Genomic DNA, 23,836 nt, shown 5'->3' on the forward strand with positions numbered 1-23,836 from the left:
TGCGACAAGTTGCCCTGTTAATGGGATCCTCAGTTGGAAGAGATAGCCTGGGAAACGCTGCTTGTAATCAGGATCACTTTAAAATGAAAGCCTATCGACTGCTGTAAAAGCAATACTACGATTAACCACTTCCCGGTGGCCGTACGACTATATACGGGCGCATGGTGGTTCTACTTCTCTGGGACGCCGTCTTTTTACGGCCGCCCCTTTCCTCGCTCCCGAGCGCGCAGCGGGGAACTTCTGTGCTGGCCGTGTCCCTTGGACACAGCCAATCACAGATCGCCGTGAACGGCCAATCGGAGTGGCCGTTTGGTAGGCGATCTGTGCGGCCAATGAGAGATGATCTCATATGTAAACATATGAGATAATTTCTCATTGCCGGCTCTCACAATGACAGCGTCCTGTCAGGGAGAGAGGAGACCGATCTGTGTTTCTTGTACATAGGGACACAGATCGGTCACCTCCCCCAGTCACCCCCCTTCCCCCACAGTTAGAACACTATATAGGGTTCACATTTAACCCCTTCCCCACCCCCTAGTGTTAAACCCCTTCCCTGCCAGTCACATTTATACAGTAATTAGTGCATATTTATAGCACTGATTGCAGTATAAATGTGAATGGTGCCAAAAATGTGTCAAAAGTGTCCGCCATAATGTCGCAATAAAAATCGCAGATCGCCGCCATTACTAGTAAAAAAAATAATAATAATTCTGTCCCTTATTTTGTAGGCGCTATAACTTTTGTGCAAACCAGTCGCTTATTGCGATTTTTTTTTTTTTACAAAAAATATGTAGAATACGTATCGGCCTAGACTGAGGGGAAAAAAAATGTAGCTATTTATTATAGCAACAAGTAAAAAATATTTTGTTTATTCAAAATTGTCGCTCTATTTTTGTTTATAGCGCAAAAAATAAAAAAAACGCAGAGGTGATCAAATACCAGCAAAAGAAAGCTCTATTTGTGGGGAAAAAAAGGACGCCAATTTTGTTTGGGAGCCACGTCGCACGACCGCGCAATTGTCAGTCAAAGCGACGCAGTGCCGAATCGCAAAAAGTCCTCTGGGCAGGAAGGGGCTTTAAGTGCCCAGTAAGGAAGTGGTTAAAAAAGGTTGTAAACCTTGAGGAGAAAAAAAAAAACCTGTAAGACAAAGGCATAATGAGCTAGTATGCATCGCACGCTAGCTCATTATGAAATCTTACCTTAGAACAAAGCCCTCCAGGGCCACTCTCACACTGCTGAGCCAGCTGACATCTTTCCTGGAGTTTCTTCCGGGTATGCGGGCTCCAGCGATCAGAGTGGCCAGAGCCGCGATGACATCACGCGTGGAGTCGCCGTTTACGACACAGCATTTGAAGGTCAAGCACAGCAAGCCGGACCTTCGGAGTGCATCCCCCAATTAAGTGATCGGCTGGTAGGACTCTGAATATTTTCTAGTCTGTGCAAGTTTAGAATCTATTCACAGTACTTACAGGCAAGCCTTATAGGCTTACCTGTAGGTAGAATTAAAAAAAATAGGTCTTCAGTTCTTTCAGACTGCAGCCATAATCCTGATCCTCGGGGCTTTCACACTGGAGACAGCAGCGGCTGTTTCGGGGCGCTTTGCAGGCACTATTTTTTTTGCATTATAGCGCCTGCAAAGCGCCCCAGTGTGAAAGGGGTCTTGGGGGGGGGGGGGGGGGGGCTACTGCTTGCAGAACCTATTGCTCAAGGCTTCATCCTGACAAGCCTAGAGAATTCATAGTAAAGGTTGAAAAAAGACAAGTCCATAGAGTTCAACCAATAAACTGGAGATGAAAACTGGACCAAGCAGCAGTTTTGTAGAGCTCTTTAAGTAATCTACTAGTTCTCTGCCTGTGTTAAGGCCAAAGACTTGGGAAACAAAATGGAAAGTTTCCCCAGTGGCTTTGGACAGCAATGTAACAAGATCAGAAATTTGAATAAAAAGAATTATTTATTGGAAGAATAATCCGGTAGCATGAATAAAATACAGTAGAATTAATCTGGTCCAATGATACAGTATATGTACAGTACAAATACAATTTAATGCAATAAAAGAACAAAATTGTGCACATCGTTGCATAGCATAGGCTATGGGGTGTGCGAGCCCTGACACGTTTCGACCTCTGTTCGCTCTCCTCAAGGAGACAATTGGCTCTAAAAATTATATACATACGTGAATAGGAAATCAATGGAAGCACCACTTGTGGCCAGCGTAAATATGCGCCCAAGATACGCCGGCGTAGGAAAGTTACGTTGGTCGGATAAAGCCTATTTTCAGGCGTATCTAGTTCTGTGGGCACGGCGCACAGATACGACAGCGCATATTTACACTTACGCGGCGCATATAGAGATACGTCAGCGTAAGTGCTTTGTGAATCCGGGCCACAGTGTGTATGTATAATATGTAGGAGTATGCACACATGCCTTTGGAGGAAACCGGAGTACCCGGAGGAAACCCACGCAGACACAGGGAGCGACAATGCAAGCTCCAGGCAGATTGGCGTCAGCGTCCAGATTCGAACCAATGACTCTCTTGCTGCCAAGTAATGGAGTTAACAATTACACCACCGTGTGCATAAAACCATTCTGAAACAGAAGCCCTGGATAACAAGGGCGCAGCATTCAATGAAGCATCACAGACCTATATGAGGCCCTGGACCAGCTGGTCCGCTACCCTAATAACTTCGGGAGAGAGTCGGTGCTCCTCCACTGTCTGGTGAAAAATGCTCATTCCGTGAGTGACTGAGACCCCAGAGTAGTGGCCACAATAGGCCGCAAGTCAGACCCCAGCATGGTAAACATGAACGGGTCAGTACTTCGGATCTTCTATCAGTCAGATCCATACAAGCGGGGGTTCCCGCAATAGGGAGAGTGGTCACCTATACATGACACCCGGAGGGTCCACCACCGGAGAAGAAGCCCACCTTTTGAAAAGGCTCTACTCAAAGAGGCACGGAACCGCCCGGCGGTGAGGGACTACAAAAGCCCTCAGCGGCTTTTCTCATTCCGCATCTTAGAAATTATCAAAGAAGGGCACAGAAGGAAAAAACCTACAGAGCTGTCTGATTTGTGTGATCCAAAAAAGACTGAGCCCTTGGCGGAAACCCAGCTACACTATGCAGCTTAAGAGAGTCCCTTGCAGCAGTGAGAGGCACACTCAAATGCCTTATCCTGTTATTTTTTCCTTTAACTACCCAGGTACCTGGTCCACGGCTCCATAACAGAGCATTCCCCAGGGGATAACGGGGGAAGGGGGCACTCTTTTACCGGCCGTCCGCAGTCCACCCCCACCCTGGCACAAACGTGTCCAGGACCAACAATAAAATCTCTGTGGGAATCCCAGGTGCCAACACCTGCTGCCACCACCAGCATGTTGGGGAAGGACCCAGATACTGACTCCAAATAATATTTACATAGTGTGTATGTATAATATGTAGGTGTATGCACACCTGTCCTTACAAATAAACAGAAGCTCCTAGAGCCCTATTCAGGGCATCTCACCCACTTGCTGCGCTGACCAGGGATACCCAGGGGACTTACCTCAGGAGGAGACTTCCCAGCGCTGCCGTCCGCTTTCAGTGTGTGAGAGGAAAAGAACCGTGAGGTAACTGTGCGGCATCTGCAGGGACCAGTGTGCGCTGTAGGATACAGCACTAGGGGTCAGGGCTACTACAAGATGGCCGCCGAGCGTTCAGAACGCGGCCACAGGAAAATGGCCGACCGCAATGTAAGCAGCGCCATTGCGCGGCTACGACAAAATAGTCGCCAATGGGAGTTTTCAATGTAATTAAAAAACCTCCCAAAAAATGGCGCCAGGCAAATAGCGGCAAAATGCGGTGTTAAAACAGGAAAAGCCTCATAGGGCTTTTTAACAGTGAAAAACCCCTCACAGGAAAGCCCTATACAAAAAAGAAAAAACACAGGCCAGATTACACAGTCCCCTCAGGACTGTGGATTTAAGCCATCCAAGACTTTTGTTTGCCTTTTAAAACATATTTCCCAATGGGATGCACTGGCTAATGCCCTTATTAAATATGCTCTTAACCACTTAAGGACCGTCTCATGTAAATATACGTCAGCAGAATGGCACGGACAGGCACATGCACGTACCTGTACGTCCTCTGCTTGACGTGGGTCGGGGGTCCGATCGGGACCCCCCCGTTACATGCGGCGGTCGGTAAGCCTCGGGGAGCGATCCGGGACAACAGCGCAGCTATTCGTTTATAGCCGCCCCGTCGCGATCGCTCCCCGGAGCTGAAGAACGGGGAGAGCCGTATGTAAACACGGCTTCCCCGTGCTTCACTATGGCGGCGCATCGATCGAGTGATCCCTTTTATTAGGGAGACTCGATCGATGTCAGTCCTACAGCCACACCCCCCTACAGTTGCAAACACACACAAAGTGAACCCTAAATGTTACAGCACCCCCTGTGTTTAACTCCCAAACTGCAACTGTCATTTTCACAATAAAGAATGCAATTTAAATGCATTTTTTGCTGTGAAAATGACAATGGTCCCAAAAATGTGTCAAAATTGTCCGAAGTGTCCGCCATAATGTCCCAGTGACGAAAAAAATCGCTGATCGCCGCCATTAGTAGTAAAAAAAATTAAAATTCAATAAAACTATCCCCTATTTTGTAAACGCTATAACTTTTGCGCAAACCAACCGATAAACGATTATTGCGATTTTTTTTACCAAAAATAGGTAGAAGAATACGTATCGGCCTAAACTGAGGAAAAAAAAAATTATATATGTTTTTGGGGGATATTTATTATAGCAAAAAATATCGATTTTTTTCAAAATTGACGCTCTATTTTTGTTTATAGCGCAAAAAATAAAAACCGCAGAGGTGATCAAATACCACCAAGAGGAAGCTCTATTTGTGGGGGAAAAAAAACGCCAATTTTGTTTGGGAGCCAGGTCGCACGACCGCGCAATTGTCTGTTAAAGCGACGCAGTCCCGAATTGTAAAAACCCCTTGGATCTTTAGGCAGCATATTGGTCCAGGGCTTAAGTGGTTAAAGCAAACCCATCTCTCCTCCGTGTTATTTGTGCCTAAGATTTTATCTCAAATTATATCCTCTAGCAAGGTTCATAGCTTGGGGAAACCTGCTCTTTTGAAATCCAATTTCTTTGTATTCCCCTTAGGTTTCCCATTTGTGTGATTTATACTGAAGCTAATTGACCTGTGATCGTCGTTTCCTAAATTGCTCCTTATTTCCACATCCGTTATCAGGTCTGTATTGTTGGTAATAGTAGGTCTAGTGACGCGCGTCTACCATCTGACCCATGAAATTGTCCTGCAAGACTTTTAGGAACTGGCGAGCCTTAGACGAATGTGCGGTTCCTTCAGCCCAGTCTATGTCTGGATAATTAAAAGCCTCCATTATGACCCTTTCCATCCTTGCTGTCAATCCAAATGATTCCTGGTGCTGAAAATGCAAGAGGCACCAACAATTAAATGAATGAGCCTTCAAAAGAAAGGTGAAATCCGGCCCTTCAAAATCATAGGCTTTAGGTATAACAGACTAATCAACGAGAATAGTGGAACACAAGAGGTGTCCTGTGCTGGCAGAACAAAAAGATATGATTGAAGGATAGAGAGTGGGAGAGAGAAACCCATGCCACAACTAACCCATGGTGAAAAATCACTATAAATTCACTTAGAACAGTAATGATGTATTCCCTCTGCCAGAAGCCTCCTGGGATACAGACATGTATCCCAGGAGGTTTCTGGCCAATCTCTGCCACACTAAGCACATGCTGCCACGTATCAATAGGCTTGGCTTAAAGAATTGGAAAAAAAAAATAGCCAGCCTCCTGATATCAGAAGAGAAGATGGGGATAAGGAGACACCAGACAATGAAGAACTACGCAAAAGTCTTAGGACACAGCCACACGTGTTTTTGCGCATTACCACAACACCCCACGAAAGTGTTTGTGCATTGAAGTGCCATTTATTTAAATGGAACCCAAATCACCAGTAATGTGTGCAGCATCAGAAAAAATGTGTATGCTTCATTTTTGGTCTGCTGTTTGCAAATTAAAACAAATGGACTGTCTCTACAACAGACATTTGAATGAGATCTTAATACATAAAAACATGACAATGGGGGTTATTTACGAAAGGGAAATCCACTTGAAATTGCACTGAAAGTGCAGTTACTGTAAATCTGAGGATTAGATCTGCTGATTTTATTATCTAATCATGTGTAAGCTAAAATGCTGTTTGTTATTTTCCTTGCATGACCCCTCGGATCTACAGCGACTGCACTTTCAGTGCAATTTCAAGTACACTGTGCAGTTGTAGTGCAAAGTGGATTTGCCTTTAGTAAATAACCCCCAATGTGTAGATTGAACCCAAGTGATTAACAGAAGCAGTTGTGAAGAGGGAATAAAAACATAACCCTAAGGCTTCATTTCCACTGACGTTTTTACAGCCACTTTTCTGAGCGTTTTTTACAGCTTAAAAACGCCTGTCCATGTTATTTTATGGCATCATGCCCACATAGGCGTTTTTGAGCTGCAAATGGCATAGGCGTTTTTGAGCTGTAAAAAAAACGCAGGACCAGGGCGTTCTGAAGCTCCAGAGTAGAGCTGTAAAAACGCCAGACGTTAAAAAAACGCTCAAAAACGCTACCGCGGCATTTTTAAAGCTGCAGCTCACAAAATTATTATGTTTTTTTTTACAAAATAAACATGGACAGGCGTTTTTAAGCTGTAAAAAAGGCTAACAGTGGCTGTAAAAACGCCAGTGGAAATGAAGCCTAATAGAGAGAGGTCTGGTAAGTTTTCAACCAAGCAAGATTTTCTGTACAATTCTAAATGGGCTAGGTTGAGAACCAACACACCAGTCCTGCCCTTTGAAACCAGAATGCGTTACCACCTGAAATGTCTGGTGGGACCAAAAGTACACCCATTTATAGCTCAGAGTAGCACAGTGATGGCATCCTTGCTGTTAATCATAAAATACAGGTAAGGCCCCATGCACACGAGACGCTGGTAAACACGTGTTCAGAGGCATTTGGACAGCTTTTTCAACTGCCCCTGAACACATTCAATGTTATCCTATGTGTCCATGCACACAGTCACGTTTTTCTGTGTTTTTCGGCAGTTGCGTTTATGCTCGTTTTTTCATAAGCAAAAAAATGGGTTCAGACGCAAAAGTTTTCGCGTTTCAGACGCAAATCGCGGTACCGCCGTTTTGCCACGATTTTGTTTATAGGCGTTTTTAAAGGGGAACTATTTTTTTTACATTAGAAATCTCAAAAATGATGGCAAATGATGAAAAACCATAAAAAAATCTAATTGCTTGCATTGCGGACAATCCACAACTTGTGGCAGGTGACGTGGCCAGGTGACGTGGCAAGTGGACAATCCACAACTTGTGGTAGGAGACGTGGCAGGTGATGTGGCCAGGTGATGTGGCCATTGGACAATCCACAACTTGTGGCAAGTGACGTGCCAGGTGATGTGGCAAGTGAACAATCCACAACTGGGGCAGGTGTCGTGGTCAGGTGATGTGGCAAGTGGACAATCCACAACTTGTGGCATGTGACGTGGAAAGTTGGCGTGGCAGGTGACGTGGCCAGGTGACATGGCAAGTGGACAATCCACAACTTGTGGCAGGTGACGTGGCAAGTGGACAATCCACAACTTGTGGCAGGTGACGTGGCAAGTGGACAATCCACAACTTGTGGCAGGTGACACGGCCAGGTGATTTGGCAAGTGGATAATCCACAACTTGTGGCAGGTGACGTGGCCAGGTAACGTGGCAAGTGGACAATTCACAACTTGTGGCAGGTGACGTGGCCAGTGGACAATCCACAACTTGTGGCAGGTGACGTGGCAAGTGGACAATCCACAACTTGTGGCAGGTGACGTGGCCAGGTGACATGGCAGGTGACGTGGCCAGTGGACAATCCACAACTTGTGGCAGGTGACGTGGCCAGGTGATTTGGCAAGTGGATAATCCACTTGTGGCAGGTGACGTGGCAAGTGGACAATCCACAACTTGTGGCAGGTGACGTGGCCAGGTGACATGGCAAGTGGACAATCCACAACTTGTGGCAGGTGACGTGGCCAGTGGACAATCCACAACTTGTGGCAGGTGACGTGACCAGGTGACGTGGCCAGTGGACAATCCACAACTTGTGGCAGGTGACATGGCCAGGTGATTTGGCAAGTGGATAATCCACTTGTGGCAGGTGACGTGGCAAGTGGACAACCCACAACTTGTGGCAGGTGTCGTGGTCAGGTGATGTGGCAAGTGGACAATTCACAACTTGTGGCAGGTGACGTGGCCAGTTGACGTGGCAGGTGACATGGCCAGGTGACCTGGCCAGTGGACAATCCACAACTTGTGGCAGGTGGCGTGGCCAAGTGGACAATTCACAACTTGAGGCAGGGGACGTGGCAAGTGGACAATCCAGAACTTGTGGCAGGTGTCGTGGTCAGGTGACGTGGCAAGTGGACAATCCAGAACTTGTGGCAGGTGACGTGGCCAGTTGACGTGGCCAGTGGACAATCCACAACTTGTGGCAGGTGACGTGGCCAGGTGACATGGCAGGTGACGTGGCCAGTGGACAATCCACAACTTGTGGCAGGTGTCGTGGCCAGGTGACGTGGCAAGTGGACAACTTACAACTTGAGGCAGCGGACGTGGCAAGGTGACATGGCAGGTGACGTAGCAAGTGGACAATCCACAACTTGTGGCAGGTGGCGTGGCAGATGACGTGGCAAGTGGACAATTCACAACTTGTGGCAGGTGTCGTGGTCAGGTGACGTGGCAAGTGCACAATCCACAACTTGTGGCAGGTGACGTGACCAGTGGACAATCCACAACTTGTGGCAGGTGACATGGCCAGGTGATTTGGCAAGTGGATAATCCACTTGTGGCAGGTGATGTGGCCAGTTGACGTGGCAGGTGACGTGGCCAGTGGACAATCCACAACTTGTGGCAGGTGACGTGGCCAGGTGACGTGGCAAGTGGATAATCCACTTGTGGCAGGTGACGTGGCAAGTGGACAATCCACAACTTGTGGCAGGTGTCGTGGTCAGGTGATGTGGCAAGTGGACAATCCACACTACGCTACTCACTCTGGTCTCACAAAATGGCTGAAATGGTTAAATACTGTTTTTTGAGCTTAGGGAGGGTCTTATGATGTTTCTTAACCAAACGCTTATAAACGCAAACGCGGTAAAACGCTGCGAAATTTGCGGCAAAAACGGGCGTTTTAAGCACCGTTTTTTGTGTTTAAAAACGTGTGTTTAGATGAGTTTGCATCTGCGTCTCGTGTGCATGGGGCCTAAGTGTCTGTATTACTACCCAACCTCATTCTGCAGTATGACCATGACACACACACACACACACACCTTCCAAAATCAAAGAACGATCAGCAAGAAATTCTGCAAGAAAAGGCCCTTACAAAACCCTGATTTTATCAGCATTGAACCAGTCTTGGAAAGACAGCAAAGGTCAGTTAGAGGCTCTGAAAAACCCCTCATGACAGCACCTTCAGGAACCAAGAAAAAAATCCTAGGAAAACTCATGCTTTAAAAGTCTGGTCACACCAATATGTTTTTATTTTTTTCTGTTAATTTCACTAGCAAATTTACCCCTCAAAAACCATTGATGGCCTTTTAAAAGCATCTCCCTTTACACCAAAGACTTTGCACTGTAAATATATGCCAATTTATTAGAGCTTTAAGACCTACACGATTCTTAACACACCCAATGTTTAATCAAGTAGCCTCTAACCTATCAATTACCAGCTTGGGTTTTGTGTCTAATCTTTGCCTTAAAGAGTCCGCTGTGCATTTTTGCATAAAATTTCACTTTTGAAAAAAGAAAATATGTTTATTAGCATTTTAGAAGGAGCAGTGGGACCATTTCTAAGCATCAGCTTGGAAATTAAGATTATAGCAGCTGTAAATTTATTACAAACCATGAAACAGCTTCCGAACCTGCACCTTCAGGGTGGAAATGACTCAGAGTAGCTGACTATATTCAACAATCTATTTTTGTACATGCATATTCATGAACAATTCCAACAGAAAATTGCATTTTCTGGCCCACATATCACCACCTTGATATGCTCTGGAGGCAAGATTGTTGTATTTGACAGGAGACTATTTCACAACTCTAAAGATAAAATTGTAAGCTAAAGTATGAAAAAAAAATAAGACCTACAGAACACTTACCAGTTACTTGGTCAACTAAAATGCGGGATGTAATAATGCGGCCATATTGGGAAAACATCTGTTCCAATTCTTTTTGGGTCATTGTTTTTGGAAGTCCACTGACATACAGGTTTGCATCCCGAATAGAAGCTGAACTTGGGCGAGCATAGGACACCTAAAATTTAAATACATACAAAGAAAGTCTAAGATTAATTTGAGATACAATCCAGAATGTGCCCACAATTTAAATATTTTAGGCCTAGCCAGGTCAAATTAAAGAAGAATTCCTGCCTATTTTTTTTCTAAAACCCATGCTAACTAACCTGGAAAAAAAAAATTGCAAAAACTTAAAGTGGAGGTCCTCCTAAGCAAAAAAAATATTAAAAGCCAGCAGCTACAAATACTGCAGCTGCTGACTTAATAAATGGACACTAAAGCAGGCCATACACGGACGAATTTCGAACAAATTTTCTTTTCAAAATTAGAAAGTTCGTTTTTTTGTGATCCGATGATGCCACCATTGATTTTCGAAATTCGGCCCACCAAACTTTCATGTTGCCGGGAATATTTGTTTCTCTCCGGGAATATTCGTTTCTCTCCGGGAATATTCGTTTCTTGCACATGCGCATTTTTACATTTCTCGCACGATTCTCCCATCATTGATCAGAAAATCGTTCGTTATTCAAAAAATTTCCAACATGTCGGATTTCTCACATTTGTTTGTCGCACGAAAATGGGCTGTTCCTACAGCCCACTAACGGTGCAAAATTCGTACGAAAATTCTTTGATACGATTTTCGTAAGAAAATTCTTTCGGAATTCGAGCCGTGTATGGCCCCCTTTACCTGTCCAGGGTGCTCACGATGTTGCAAGCCAAAGCTGAGCAATTACTCGGCTATTGGGTGCCTCCGCCGCCATCCTCAGTGAGGGAATCAGGAAGTGAAGCTTTGAGGCTTTACTTTCCGGTTCCCTACTGCGCTTGCGCGAGTCGCTCTGCGCTTCCTAACTGGTCCCCGCTGTCTTCTGGGACCTGTGTGTCTCCCAGAAGACAGGAAGCGGCATGACCCCATGGGAGTCTATGCCCGGAAGTGGTTGCAAATACCTGTATGCGGGTATCTACACCCCCCTCCCCCCTGAAAGGTGCCAAATGTGACACCGGAAGGAGTGAGGGTTCCGAAAAGCAGAGGTTCCATTTTTGTGTGGGCATTTTCGCTTTAAAGTATTCTCAGTCTGCGCCGGTCACATGATCCCCTGTATTGGCTAGCAGCGTATGCAAAACAAAATTGATTTTTTGTACTCACCGTAAAATCCTTTTCTCCTGCGTCCATGGATGGACACAGCCTTCACAAGTTTTGACATATGGGTTATGTTCCTACTCATAGTAGAGGACTAGGCAGAACATGTTAGATATTTAAATACATGTTACTTTAACAGAGATGAACAGCCCCACCCAGGGGGCGGTCCCCTCTGGACATAACCCTCCTCCCTGCAGCATGCAGCCTCAGATCGTAACAAGCAGTACAAACCTAAAAAAGGAGCGGTGGGTGCTGCGTCTGTCCATGGACGACAGAGAAAAGGATTTTACGGTGAGTACAAAAAATCCTATTTTCTCTTATCCATGGACGGACACCGCTTTCACAAGTCTTGACATATGGGATGTCCCCAAGCAGTGTCAAAAAACGAGGGGTGGGAACAGTATCAGTAAAAACAATTAACGTTACCCCAAACAAGCAGAGCTCCTCAACTTTAAACAGCCGCCTTCAAAACCTTGCGGCCGAAGGAAGCATCTGAAGATGCACTCACAAACATGTAAAATTTGGGAAAGGTGCGAACGGACGACCAAGTAGCCGCATTGCACACTTGTGAGACAGACGCTTGATGTCGGAAAGCCCAGGAAGCACCAATTGCCCTGGTTGAATGTGCCGTGACCGGAAAGGGGGGTGTCCGCCCCTTAAGAGCATAGGCCTGTATGACGGTCTGCCTTATCCACCGAGAAATGGTGGCCGGCGAGACCGCCAGGCCCTTTTGTGGACCAGACACCGACACAAAAATTGAGTCAGACCTCCGAAACGGAGCCGTAGCAGACAGGTACACCCGCAAGGCACGTCTAGAGTATGTAGCGCAACCTCCCTAGGATGCATCGGCCGAGAACACAAGGATGGAAGTACAATGTCCTTGTTAAGGTAAAAGGCCAAAACCACCTTCGGAAGAAAGGAAGGTTGTGGGCGCAAACCGCCTTATCCTTATGGAGGACCAAGTATGGCGACTTGCAAGACAAGGCCGCCAATTCAGAAAGACATCTGACAGTGTAATGGCCACTAAAAAAGCCACCTTCTGAGATAGTGTCAGAGTGGAGGCCAAAGGGATCCCGATGATTCTAATGGCTCCGGATTGGCCTCGGCGTCCTTGGTACGATTGTGCGCCTGGTGGCAGATGCACCCTGGCGGCTGCCAATGCAGGACAACCTTCTGTCTCAGGGTTCTATACTTCATCCTACTTTACAGTCGCTGGGTTTAACGGCATGGCTATTAAAAGCCAGGTACTAAGGGACCGAGGTCTTTCCAACTAGGTCATCTCTCTGGATGTTTTCAAAGACAGGTTCCTGAAGAACCAAGAGCACCAGATTCAGATCCCATGGAGTAAGAGGTGGTTTAAGAGAGGGGGGGGGGGGGGGGGAGTATATGACGAACCCCCTGCACAAAGGTACCCACCAGAGAATGGGCCGGCAAAGGCCACTGAAAGAACAAAACCAAGGCTGAAATCTGTCGCTTAATGGTCCTTAAAGGGTTTGTAAAGGAATTTATTTTTTTTTTTTTAAACAACAAACATGTCATACTTACCTCCACTGTGCAGTTCGTTTTGCACAGAGTGCCCCCGATCCATGTCTTCTGGGGTCCCTCGACAGCTGTCTCGGTCCTCCCCGCAATTAGTCACCACAGTCATGCGAGAGCTCGCATGGTGGTCACCAATTGCGGGCGCACTCCCGTGATACAGCGAGCGGCCATAGCCGCTCGCTGTATCACTCGGCCTCACCCCTCGTCACTGGATGTGATTGAAAGCAGCGCCAGCCAATGGCTGCGCTGCTCTCAATCCATCCGCGCTAGCCAATCAGCGGCCAGGCTGAGCGGCGAAGAGAATATCAGGACCGCGTGGGACATTCGAGGGGTCAGTTAAGTATAACGGGGCTGGGGGGGAGGGGGGCAGCAACATCAGATGTTTTTTCACCTTAATGCATAGATTGCATTAAGGTGAAAAAACATTTTCCTTTACAACTCCTTTAAGGCAAGTTTCTGATCTACTCCTTGCTGTAAAAACAGCAAGACCCTGGAAACCCAATACGTTCGTGGACACCACCCCATCTCTTCGCACATAGAGATGTAGGCCTTCCAGGTGCGATGGTAGATCTTCCTGGAATAAGACTTACGTGCCCTCAGCATGGTTGAGATGACCTAGTTGGAAAGACCTCTGTCCCTTAGTACCTGGCTTTTAATAGCCATGCCGTTAAACCCAGCGACTGTAAAGTAGGATGAAGTATAGAACCCTGAGACAGAAGGTTGTCCTGCATTGGCAGCCGCCAGGGTGCATCTGCCACCAGGCGCACAATCGTACCAAGGACGCCGAGGCCAATCCGGAGCCATTAGAATCATCGAGATCCCTTTGGCCTCCACTCTGCGGAGCAGACGAGGAAGCAACTTCAGTGGGGGGAAAGGCATAAAGTAGCTGATACTGACCCCACAGGGCCACCAACGCTCCTGCCCAGAGATCTCTGGACCTAGCCACGAACCTTGACACTTTGCGCTTGAGGCGAGAGGCCAGGAGATACACCCTCCTGCAAAGGAGTTGAAACACCTCCGGATGCAATGACCATTCCCCCTGGTCCAGTATTTGGTGACTCAGGTAGTCTGCCTGCCAGTTTTCTACACCCGGAATGTAGACGGCCGACAGAGCCGGCACGCTTCTTTCCACCCACTGTAGGATGTGAGCAATCTCTGACGCTGCAGCCTAGCTCCGTGTTCCCCCCTGATGGTTGACATAAGCCACCGCCGTGGCGTTGTCCGACTGGATCCTAATTGGGCGACCTAGCAGCGTCCTCGACCACGAGGAGAGGCACAGCCTGATTGCCCGAAGTTCCAGGACATTGATCAGCAGACGGGATTCCTGCAAAGTCCAGCGACCCTGGGCCGACTGGACCCCCCAGACGCCCCCAACCTGTGAGGCTGGTGTCCGTCGTAAATCACCGTCCACTGAAAGGGAAGGAATGACTTCCCGGACCGAAGAGCCAGGAATCTCAGCCACCATTTCAGAGGGGCTCTGACTAGGTGGCTTACCTGAATCTGGCGATCCAGAGATAATGGAGATTTGTTCCATTTGGACAGGATCTCCTTCTGCAATTCTCAAGTGTGGAACTGGGCATACGGTACTACCTTGAAGCAGGCTACCATCAGACCCAGGACTCATATGCAAAAACGGAGAGAAGACCATTTGCGGGATTGCCAACCGCGCCACCGCAGACTGAAGAGTTTGCAATTTTTCCAAGGGAAGGAAGACTCTCGCCTCCGGAGTCCAGAATCAACCCCAGGTATTTCAAATGCTGCGTCGGTACCAGTACTGACTACTGGATGTTTAACACCCACCAGAAGATTGTCTAAAGCAGCCCACGATGGCAATGCCTCGCTGTCTCAGCAAAGCTAGAATCGGTGCAAGCACCTTGGTAAAAACTTTTGGTGCTGATGCTAGGCCAAAGGGAAGAGCTACAAACTGATAGTATAGTGGCCTTCTATTGCAAAGCGCAGAAACCTCTGGTGTCCTGCGCAAAATTGGGACATGCAAATATGCATCCTTGATGTCCAAGGACGCCACAAAGTTCCCCGAATGGAGCGCAGCTACCACTGAACGAATGGATTCCTTAAGGAACTTCCGTACCCTTATAAAGGCATTTAGGGCCTTGAGGTTCAAGATTGGACGGACTCCGTCCTTCCTCGGGACTACAAACAGATTAGGATAAAATCCCTGAAACATCTAGTCCAGTGGGAGAGGTAAAATTACTCTGCATCTTACCAAGTCTTGCACTGCCCCCAATATGGCAGACCGGCGAGCCGGAAGGAGAGGGAGATTTGAGAGAAAACCTGTTTGGCGGACAGGAAGGAAAATCTTGTACCCCAAAGTGACCACCTCGCAGACTCACTGGTCGGAGAGCAGGGAGGTCCACCGAGCTGTGAACCTGCAAAGCAGTCCCCCGCACCCCTGAGTCGTATGGGGGCAAAACTTCATGCGGTAGCAGGCTTGTTAACCGGCATGCGCACCCAGGGACGCATCCGTCCCCCAGCTGGACCTTTGTCAGTCTGGGAGGATCTGCCGCTGACGAAAATACCGCTTCTGAGCAGAATAGGAGGGCCCCGACTTACGGCAAGGCTCCTTCCCCTTAGTGGACTGAGGGAGAAGGGTGCTCTTACCTCCCGTGACATCCTTAATTCTGTCCCCCAGCTGGTCCTTTGTGGGCCATGTCCGTGGTGGCAGAGCCAGATCGGACTGTTCAAAACAGAGGGGGTAGGTGAGGGCAGGGGTACCATATACTAAGCTACCCCACAAAAAACTCACCGGGGGGGGGGGGGGGGCCCCCCATAGTGGACCAGACCGAAGCCCCCCACAGGGGGCACAGACCGGGGACCCCCTCTCTCTGGAGGCACAGACCGGGGACCCCCTCTCTCTGGAGGCACAGACCGGGGACCCCCTCTCTGGAGGCACAGACCGGGGACCCCCTCTCTGGAGGCACAGACCGGGGACCCCCTCTCTGGAGGCACAGACCGGGGACCCCCTCTCTGGAGGCACAGACCGGGGACCCCCTCTCTGGAGGCACAGACCGGGGACCCCCTCTCTGGAGGCACAGAACGGGGACCCCCTCTCTGGAGGCACAGACCGGGGACCCCTCACAGGAGTTGCCGACCCCACTGAGCCACCCCTCCGGCAAGAGGCGGCCACAAGGCCTAGCAGGCCGCGGCCCGGTACCACAAAGGCCGGGGACTAAATTGCAGCCCCGAGCCCTGAACAGGCACCCTGTCAGTAGACCGCAAAGTGTGCGGCCCCGCGAGAGAACCGGACCACCCCGAGCCGGTAGGGGGGACCGGACCGCTCCGAGCCGGTAGGCCACTAGTCGCGGCCTAAATTTCCCAGGCTGGTCCGTGTACAGACCGAGAACGGGCGCATTCAGGGTTTTTTGCCATAGGCCGAAAAGCCCGAATTGCGAGACCCATCACTAACCTCCCAGGATACCCCCCAGTAACAACCCTGAGGGTGGAAAGGACCGTGTGTCCAACAAGCCTCTAGCCCGGAAGCCTGGGCCTCACCCAGGAAGGAGGGGGAGGGAAGAACCCCTGGAAGGTCAGGCTACCCCAGGGAGTACCCGCGCCCTCAACTACTCCAAGAAAGGAGAGGCAGGGGGCCACCTACTTACCGCTCGAGCGAAGTGCGCGGGTAACACTCCCAGACAGATCCTCACCACTGAAATTTCTTTTGGGCACTGGGACCAAAAGGGAGCCAACGTCGTCCTCTGCCAGGCAGAAAAAAACTGAGGCTGCATGCTGCAGGGAGGAGGGTTGTCCAGAGGGACCGCCCCCTGGGCGGGGCTGTTCAACTCTGTTAAAGTAACATGTATTTAAATAAAGTAACATGTTCTGTCTAGTCCTCTCCTATGAACAGGAACATAACCCATATGTCAGGACTTGTGAAGGCTGTGTCCGTCCATGGACGATAAGAGAAATAGAGCACGCTCGACAATGGCTGGGAATACTTGGGAGTAGTGATATCACCCATGTCCCAGCTGTTGTCACGGCTCCATCCTTTCCCTAGCAGCTGCTGCTGGCATATACATGGGAACTGGATCACGTGACCGGACTGAAAATATGTACAGCCTTTTAACGTAGGTTATTCAGCATAGGTGTACAAGACAGGGAGGGGACATTTTTTGACGGTGGTTTAAGCAGAAATTCTACTTTATGACCTTGCTTTGAAATATTTCCATTACACGTCATATCCTCCCCTCCACCAAATAGACAACATAACTGCTGCCATTTTACACCTGGAATTCATAGGTTTTGGTGGCTTTATAGATTTTAAATCTGATTATGGCTTAAAGACAACCTGTAACCCCCAAGAAGATATTAAGTTCAGAGAACAGGAGTATATACCCGTCTAACCTATTGGCAACAGTGCTCAGTTACTAGGGAATCATTACTGTAGAGTTGTAGCAACACTGAGTGTGTTGCTTTGTGTCCCCTGAAATGCACACTGGCTCCTCCCACCGATTTCCATCTCGCTACACAAGATTGCAGACATCTGATGGTCAGCAAGAGAAATCAGAATATGCTGTGGAGGACACAAGAAAGCAAAACTGAGGGGGTTCCAGCAGACTTCATTCAGAGCCATCAACAGTGCAATTTGTGGTGGAATAGTTGTGTTTCAGATATATTATTGGGAGGTTATTTTAGTAGCCTGGTTTATTACAGCACTTCCATTAAGATCTAAAGTCCCAGACTGAAACCAAGAGCTTTTTATTTCATTCCCATGTTAGATGCGGTCATTAGAAACATGTCAGAAACAATGCACTTAAAACTGCAGTACCCTGCATACCCAGCACCACTACTGGCCTCATTCCTTTGTCTCACAAATTACAAGCTTCATAAATCAATTCGGTCTTTGGGGGAACATGATCTTTATTCAAGTGCTTTTCAGATTAGCAATATTTAAACACATTTCAAAATCATCTGATCTTTTGACAAAATCACAGACCTGAAGGAACTGGCAACATTTTTACAGAAATGTTTTTTGGGATGATTATGCCACAAAACACACTAAAATGGTTTAGCTAGTTAAACTACTTAAAACTCTTCAGAAGACCTTTAAAACAATTACTATATATAGCTAGCCATACAAGACTAACTCAAACACTACATCAATGAGGCAATCTTGATATGTTAGCAGCAATATAATACAAATACAAAAATGGTAACAAGCCATGTTAATGACTGGTCTACAAAAACTGACCAAAAATAGTGCTTACAAGTCATACCTTTTCTGTTTTTTTTTTTTTTTTTACAAAAAAATAAATACCGATGCTGTCAAGAAGTGGTTCAACCTCTAACACTGAACACATATGCAAAGGATGCGACCATCTTGAGAAATCAAAATAATTTATACTTGTATTAACCACTTGAGATCCGCGCTATAGACGAAATACGTCCGCAGCGCGGCTCTCAAGTGCCAAGTGGCCGTTTAAAAACGGCCTTTATGTGCATTACCCGCGCGCGCCACTGGGTGGCGCGCGGCGGGTAAAAACTGTCCCGACGCATCGCCGAGGACCCGATGCGTGTACCTGGCGGCCGCGATGTCCGCCGGGTACACGCGATCGTCGGTGACACGGTAGGTGACAGCAGGAACGTGGAGCTCTGTGTGTAAACACAGAGCTCCACGTGCTGTGAGAGGAGAGGAGACCGATCTGTGTCTCTTGTACATAGGGACACAGCATCGGTCCCCTCCCCCAGTCACCCCCCTCCCCCCACACAGTTATAACACACCCAGGCTACACAGTTAACCCCTTCCTCACCCCCTAGTGTTAACCCCTTCACTGCCAGTCACATTTATACAGTAATTAGTGCATTTTTATATCACTGATCGCCGTATAAATGTGAATGGCGCCAAATTTGTGTCAAAAGTGTCCGATACGTCCGCCGCAATATCCCAGTCCCAATAAAAATCGCAGATCGCCGCCATTACTAGTAAAAAAAAAAAATAATAAAAAAAATCATAATTCTGTTCCCCATTTTGTAGGCGCTATAACTTTTGCGCAAACCAGTCGCTTATTGTGATTTTTTTTTTTTTTTTACAAAAATACGTCGAAAAATACGTATCGGCCTTAACTGAGAAAAAAAATAGTTTTTTAAAAAAAAATTGGGATATTTATTATAGCAACAAGTAAAAAAAATATATATTTTTTTTAAATTGTTGCTCTTTTTTTGTTTATAGCGCAAAAAATAAAAACCGCAGAGGTGATCAAATACCACCAAAAGAAAGCTCTATTTGTGGGGAAAAAAGGACGCCAATTTTGTTTGGGAGCCACGTCGCACGACCGCGCAATTGTCAGTTAAAGCGACGCAGTGCCGGACGCTGAGATTTCGCCTGGGAACGAAGGGGGTTTATGTGCCCAGTAAGCAAGTGGTTAAAGCACAGTAAGTCTATTGGGGAAATATCTGGGGTTCTACACTCCAATTTAAGCCACTTCATGGTATTACACATATTCCTCTATACAGCAAACTGGTGGCTTGCAGAAATCAATTACATATGGCTAATTTTGTAATTTAGCAGAATGACAAATCTGTCTTCCTTGACTGGTCCTAACATCCTATGGTGGAAAAAGCCATGATCCTCCTTCAGGTTTCTGCTTATTTTAAGTTTATTCCTGAAACCGCTAATAAAACAAAATACAATATATGAATGCTTGCAAATTAGGATAACATTTTACAATAGACTTAAAGGCTACTTTAAGATCAACTTTGTTTTCCCTCTAAATTTCAGCTCCCCTATGTACTAATATAGCATCAATGTACTAGTAGAAATCTAAAAAGCTTTACATTTATTCTACACATCCTTGTCTCACTGTCCACATGGTGGTTAGAAAATTAAAATAAAATAAAAAACCTGTATCCATTACTTCTGCCTTCCTTCCTGGACAGACTTTAGGTCATGACACAGGAAGGCGTTGAACAGCTGAGCTCATTAGCATACACCCTGCATCGTCTACCTTCAAGGCTGCGGTTAGAAATCATGGGGTCACATACAGCCTCTACCTGATGGGCCCACATTGACCCCACCCACAGCCCCACGCTGTCATGGGGGGGGGGGGGGTTTGAGGGACTGGTGGCAGGAGCTGAAACATGTAACACATGTTCCAAAAGGTGAACCTTTATTATTCTTAACTTTGTACACCCAATGGAAAGCTTTTTTATTTTTGCAAAAGGCGTACATTAATGCTATATAAGGGAGCTGGAATTTAGAAGACCGCCCCATGTACATTTATTGTGGCAAAGCAGCCCTTTAGCGCAAAATCGTGTACCTGTACGTGATTCTTTTCTTTGGCTCTCAGATGCACGCCGCCGAAGACCTGCTCCTGCTGTGTTTGGACAGAGCTGGAGCCAATCAGCGGCTGCCGGAAACCCTTTGATTGTTGGTAGAGAGGCAGAACAGCGACCTGTTTATGTAGACAAGGCAGACCACTGTTTTGCCAGAAAGGAAAATGGATCTAATTTTTCCTTTAGTCAAAGCACTCCCCCTACAGTTCGAAAGCATACGTAGGGAACACATTTAACCCTTGGATTGCCCCTGATGTTAACCCCTTCTCTGCCAGTGTCAGTTCTACAGTCAGTGCATTTTCTTTTTTTAGCATCGATTACTGCATTGGTGTCACTGGTCCATCAAAAAGTGTTACTTTGTTTCAGATTTGTCCGCCACAATGTCACAGTTCTGCTAAAAATCGCCGATCGCGCCATTACTAGTAAAATATATATATATATATTAAAAATAGAGGTAGACCGATATGGGTTTTTCTATGGCCGATGCCGATGCCGATATTTAGAAATCTGTGCGGCCGATGGCCGATATATAATGCCGATTTTTGCGGCCGATATTTTGGGCCGATTTTTTTATTTTTTGATAGGAGCGGGTGGTGCTGCGTTGTGGAGGGGGATGGGTGGTGCTAGGCGCGGGTAGTGCTGCGTTGTGGGGAGGGATGGGTGGTGCTGCGTTGTGGGGAGGGATGGGTGGTGCTGCTTTGTGGGGGGTTTTGGGTGGTGCTGCGTTGTGGAGAGGGATGGGTGGTGCTGCGTTGTGGGGGGGCGTGGGTGGTGCTGCGTTGTGGGGGGGATTGGGCGGTGCTGCGTTGTGGGGGGGGATTGGGTGGTGCTGCGTTGTGGGAGGGGGATGGGTGGTGCTGCGTTGTGGGGGGGGATTGGGTGGTGCTGCGTTGTGGGGGGGGATTGGGTGGTGCTGCGTTGTGGGGGGGCGTGGGTGGTGCTGCGTTTTGGGGGGCGTGGGTGGTGCTGCGTTGTGGTTGCTGCGTTGTGGAGAGGGATGGGTGGTGCTGCGTTGTGGGGGGGCGTGGGTGGTGCTGCGTTGTGGGGGGGGGTGGGTGGTGCTGCGTTGTGGGGGGTGGAATGGGTGGTGCTGCGTTGTGGGGGGGCGTGGGTGGTGCTGCGTTGTGGGGGGTGGGATGGGTGGTGCTGCGTTGTGGGGGGGGGATGGGTGGTGCTGCGTCGTGGGGGGGGGGTGGGTGGTGCTGCGTTGTGGGGGGTGGGATGGGTGGTGCTGCGTTGTGGGGGGGGGGATGGTGCCTCAGCCCGGTTTCATTTTAAAAAGACATACAATTAAGTCTGCAGGGGGGGGGGTACAGTACAGTAGCACTTACCCTCCATACATGCTGGTATCTATCTGCATGCACCTGATAGGCTAGGTGCATGCTGATGAGCTGACCAGCCAATCATTGAACAAGTATAGTACAAGCAGCCAGCAGGCTCCACCTCAGCAGGAAAGGAAGACAGAGCTAGTGCTGTCCAGTGTCCACGATCTCCTGCTGGGGGGAGTTACCATGTCAGGTGGCAGATGCTTGTAAAGAGCCAATGATTGTTTCTCTGCCACCTGACTTGCAGTACTGACCAGTGATCTTGAAGCAATATATTCTTGAATCCTCCACCCGCACGGCCACTATAGAGAAGCCAAGGAGAGATTTCACTATCATTCATCGTACCGCCCCGCCCCCTCCCGCGGCGTGCTGTATTAGAGGAAAAATCATTGGCCCTTTACAAGTATCTAATACAGCATGCCGAGGGAGGGGGCGGGGCGGTACAATGAATGCCAGTGAAATCTCTCCTTAGCTTCTCTATAGTGGCCGTGCGGGTGTAGTAGGAATCAAGAATACATTGCTACAAGAGCACTGGTCAGTACTGAAAGTCACGTGGCAGATGCTTGTAAAGGGCCAATGATTGTTTATCCAATACAGCACGCCGAGGGAGGGGGCGGAGCGGGGACGGGGCGGTACTATGCAATGGCAGTAAAATCTTTCCTTGCTATTGGAGCGAGGTGGCCGTGCGGGTGGAGGATTCAGGGACACACGCTGCTGCAGGGCAGGCGGCCATGCCAGCCGTTTATTGTAGTAGCCGCGATTCGGCCGATTTTTTCACAATAATCGGCCGATGCCGATTTCATAAAAACGGCCAAATATCGGCCGATATATCGGCCGACCGATATATCGGTCGACCTCTAATTAAAAACAATTAAAAAGTCCCTTAATCTATTCCATAGTTTAGAGAATTTTTTTTACCAAAAATATGTAGCAGAATACATATTGGCCTAAAACTTAAACTAGATTTTTTTACATCTTGTTTATTGGAAAAGTTTTATAGCAGAAAGAAAAAAGATTTTCTTCAAAATTGTCGGTCTTTTGTTTTTAGCGCAAAAAATTATAACCGCAGGTGATCAAATTCCACCAAAAGAAAGCTTTTATTTGGGTAGTGTCGCACGATCGCGGAATTGTCAAAGTAACGCCCTGCCGTATGGCAGCAAATGGCCTGATCAGGAAGGGGGTAAAACCTTCCGGAGCGGAAGTGGTTAAAGGGGTTGTAAACAAATTTTTTAGTAAAATAATAAACAGGTTATTATTTACCGTCTCTGTGCAATGGTATTGGGCAGAGTGGCCCTGATCCTCCTCTTCTGAGGATCTCTGTTGACGCTTTAGGGTCCCTTCTTCGCTATGCGCCACCATAGGAATCTGCTTTCTACGGTGGCAGGCACACGCAAACACACTCCTGAGCCCTGTTGTGTATTTATCTATAGACACACACATTGCACTTTGGCCCCGATACAGGATCTGATTGATAGCAGCAAGAACCAATGGCTCCTGCCTCTCTGTCCTGTAAGAGTCGCTACACACAGGCACATCGCTGAATCAAGCGGACTTGGGCGAGTATTTAGGGGGTGAGGGGGCGTTAGAACGTTTACCTTAATGCAGGGAATGAACAAAAAGGTAGAAACTAGAGTTCGTTACCTGGTAACTCCATCTCCATTAATCTTCCAGGACAGCACGTGAGAGTGGCTCCACCCACCTAAAACAGGAAACACATCATCCAGATGTGTCAAAACCAGGGCTCGAGTCCTGCGGGAACGGCATCCCTGCACTTTTTTACAGCAGGAACGCCGTTCCCTTTGCAGGACTAGAGCTGCCCGAGCCGATCAGAGTCTAGCCTGGCCGGTATGAGGTATGCGTCAACCTCCTCCTCTCTCAGCGCCCAGCTCCGCGGCTACCCGGAAGTTTCCTTTCCTCACACTGTGGTCGGCTGGAGCAGGAGGCGGCAGGGAGGAATCTGCTGGTGGTGGTATGAGGTATGCGATACCCTCCTCCCTCAGGGCCCAGCTCCGCGGCTACTTCCGGGTTTCATTTCCTCACACTGTGGTTGGCTGGAGCAGGAGGCGGCAGGGAGGAATCTGCTGCGGGACCTGGCTGCCCCAGAGGGACACCCACGATGACAGAACAGGAGGCCGAGCCGTGAAGAGAGAGCTGTGCGAGGCAGTGCTGCAGCTGCTGGGGGGAAGGTGAGGCTGGTGCACAGAGAGCT

At 48.1% G+C, this 23,836-nt stretch overlaps 1 protein-coding gene across 14 annotated transcripts in view; it reads right to left on the bottom strand.

Annotated features, from left to right (window-relative positions):
• Nucleotides 1–23,836, bottom strand: part of ELAVL2 (ELAV like RNA binding protein 2) — a 321,877-nt gene that overhangs the window by 82,607 nt on the left and 215,434 nt on the right. For all 14 annotated transcript variants that reach the window (XM_040358837.1, XM_040358789.1, XM_040358764.1 and 11 more), the window contains one exon: nucleotides 10,204–10,357. In XM_040358837.1, the coding sequence (XP_040214771.1) occupies nucleotides 10,204–10,357 (154 nt within the window). The remainder of the gene's footprint in view (nucleotides 1–10,203; nucleotides 10,358–23,836) is intronic.

The sequence above is a fragment of the Rana temporaria genome, chromosome 1 (assembly GCF_905171775.1).
Source record: "Rana temporaria chromosome 1, aRanTem1.1, whole genome shotgun sequence".
NCBI classification, from domain to species: domain Eukaryota; kingdom Metazoa; phylum Chordata; class Amphibia; order Anura; family Ranidae; genus Rana; species Rana temporaria.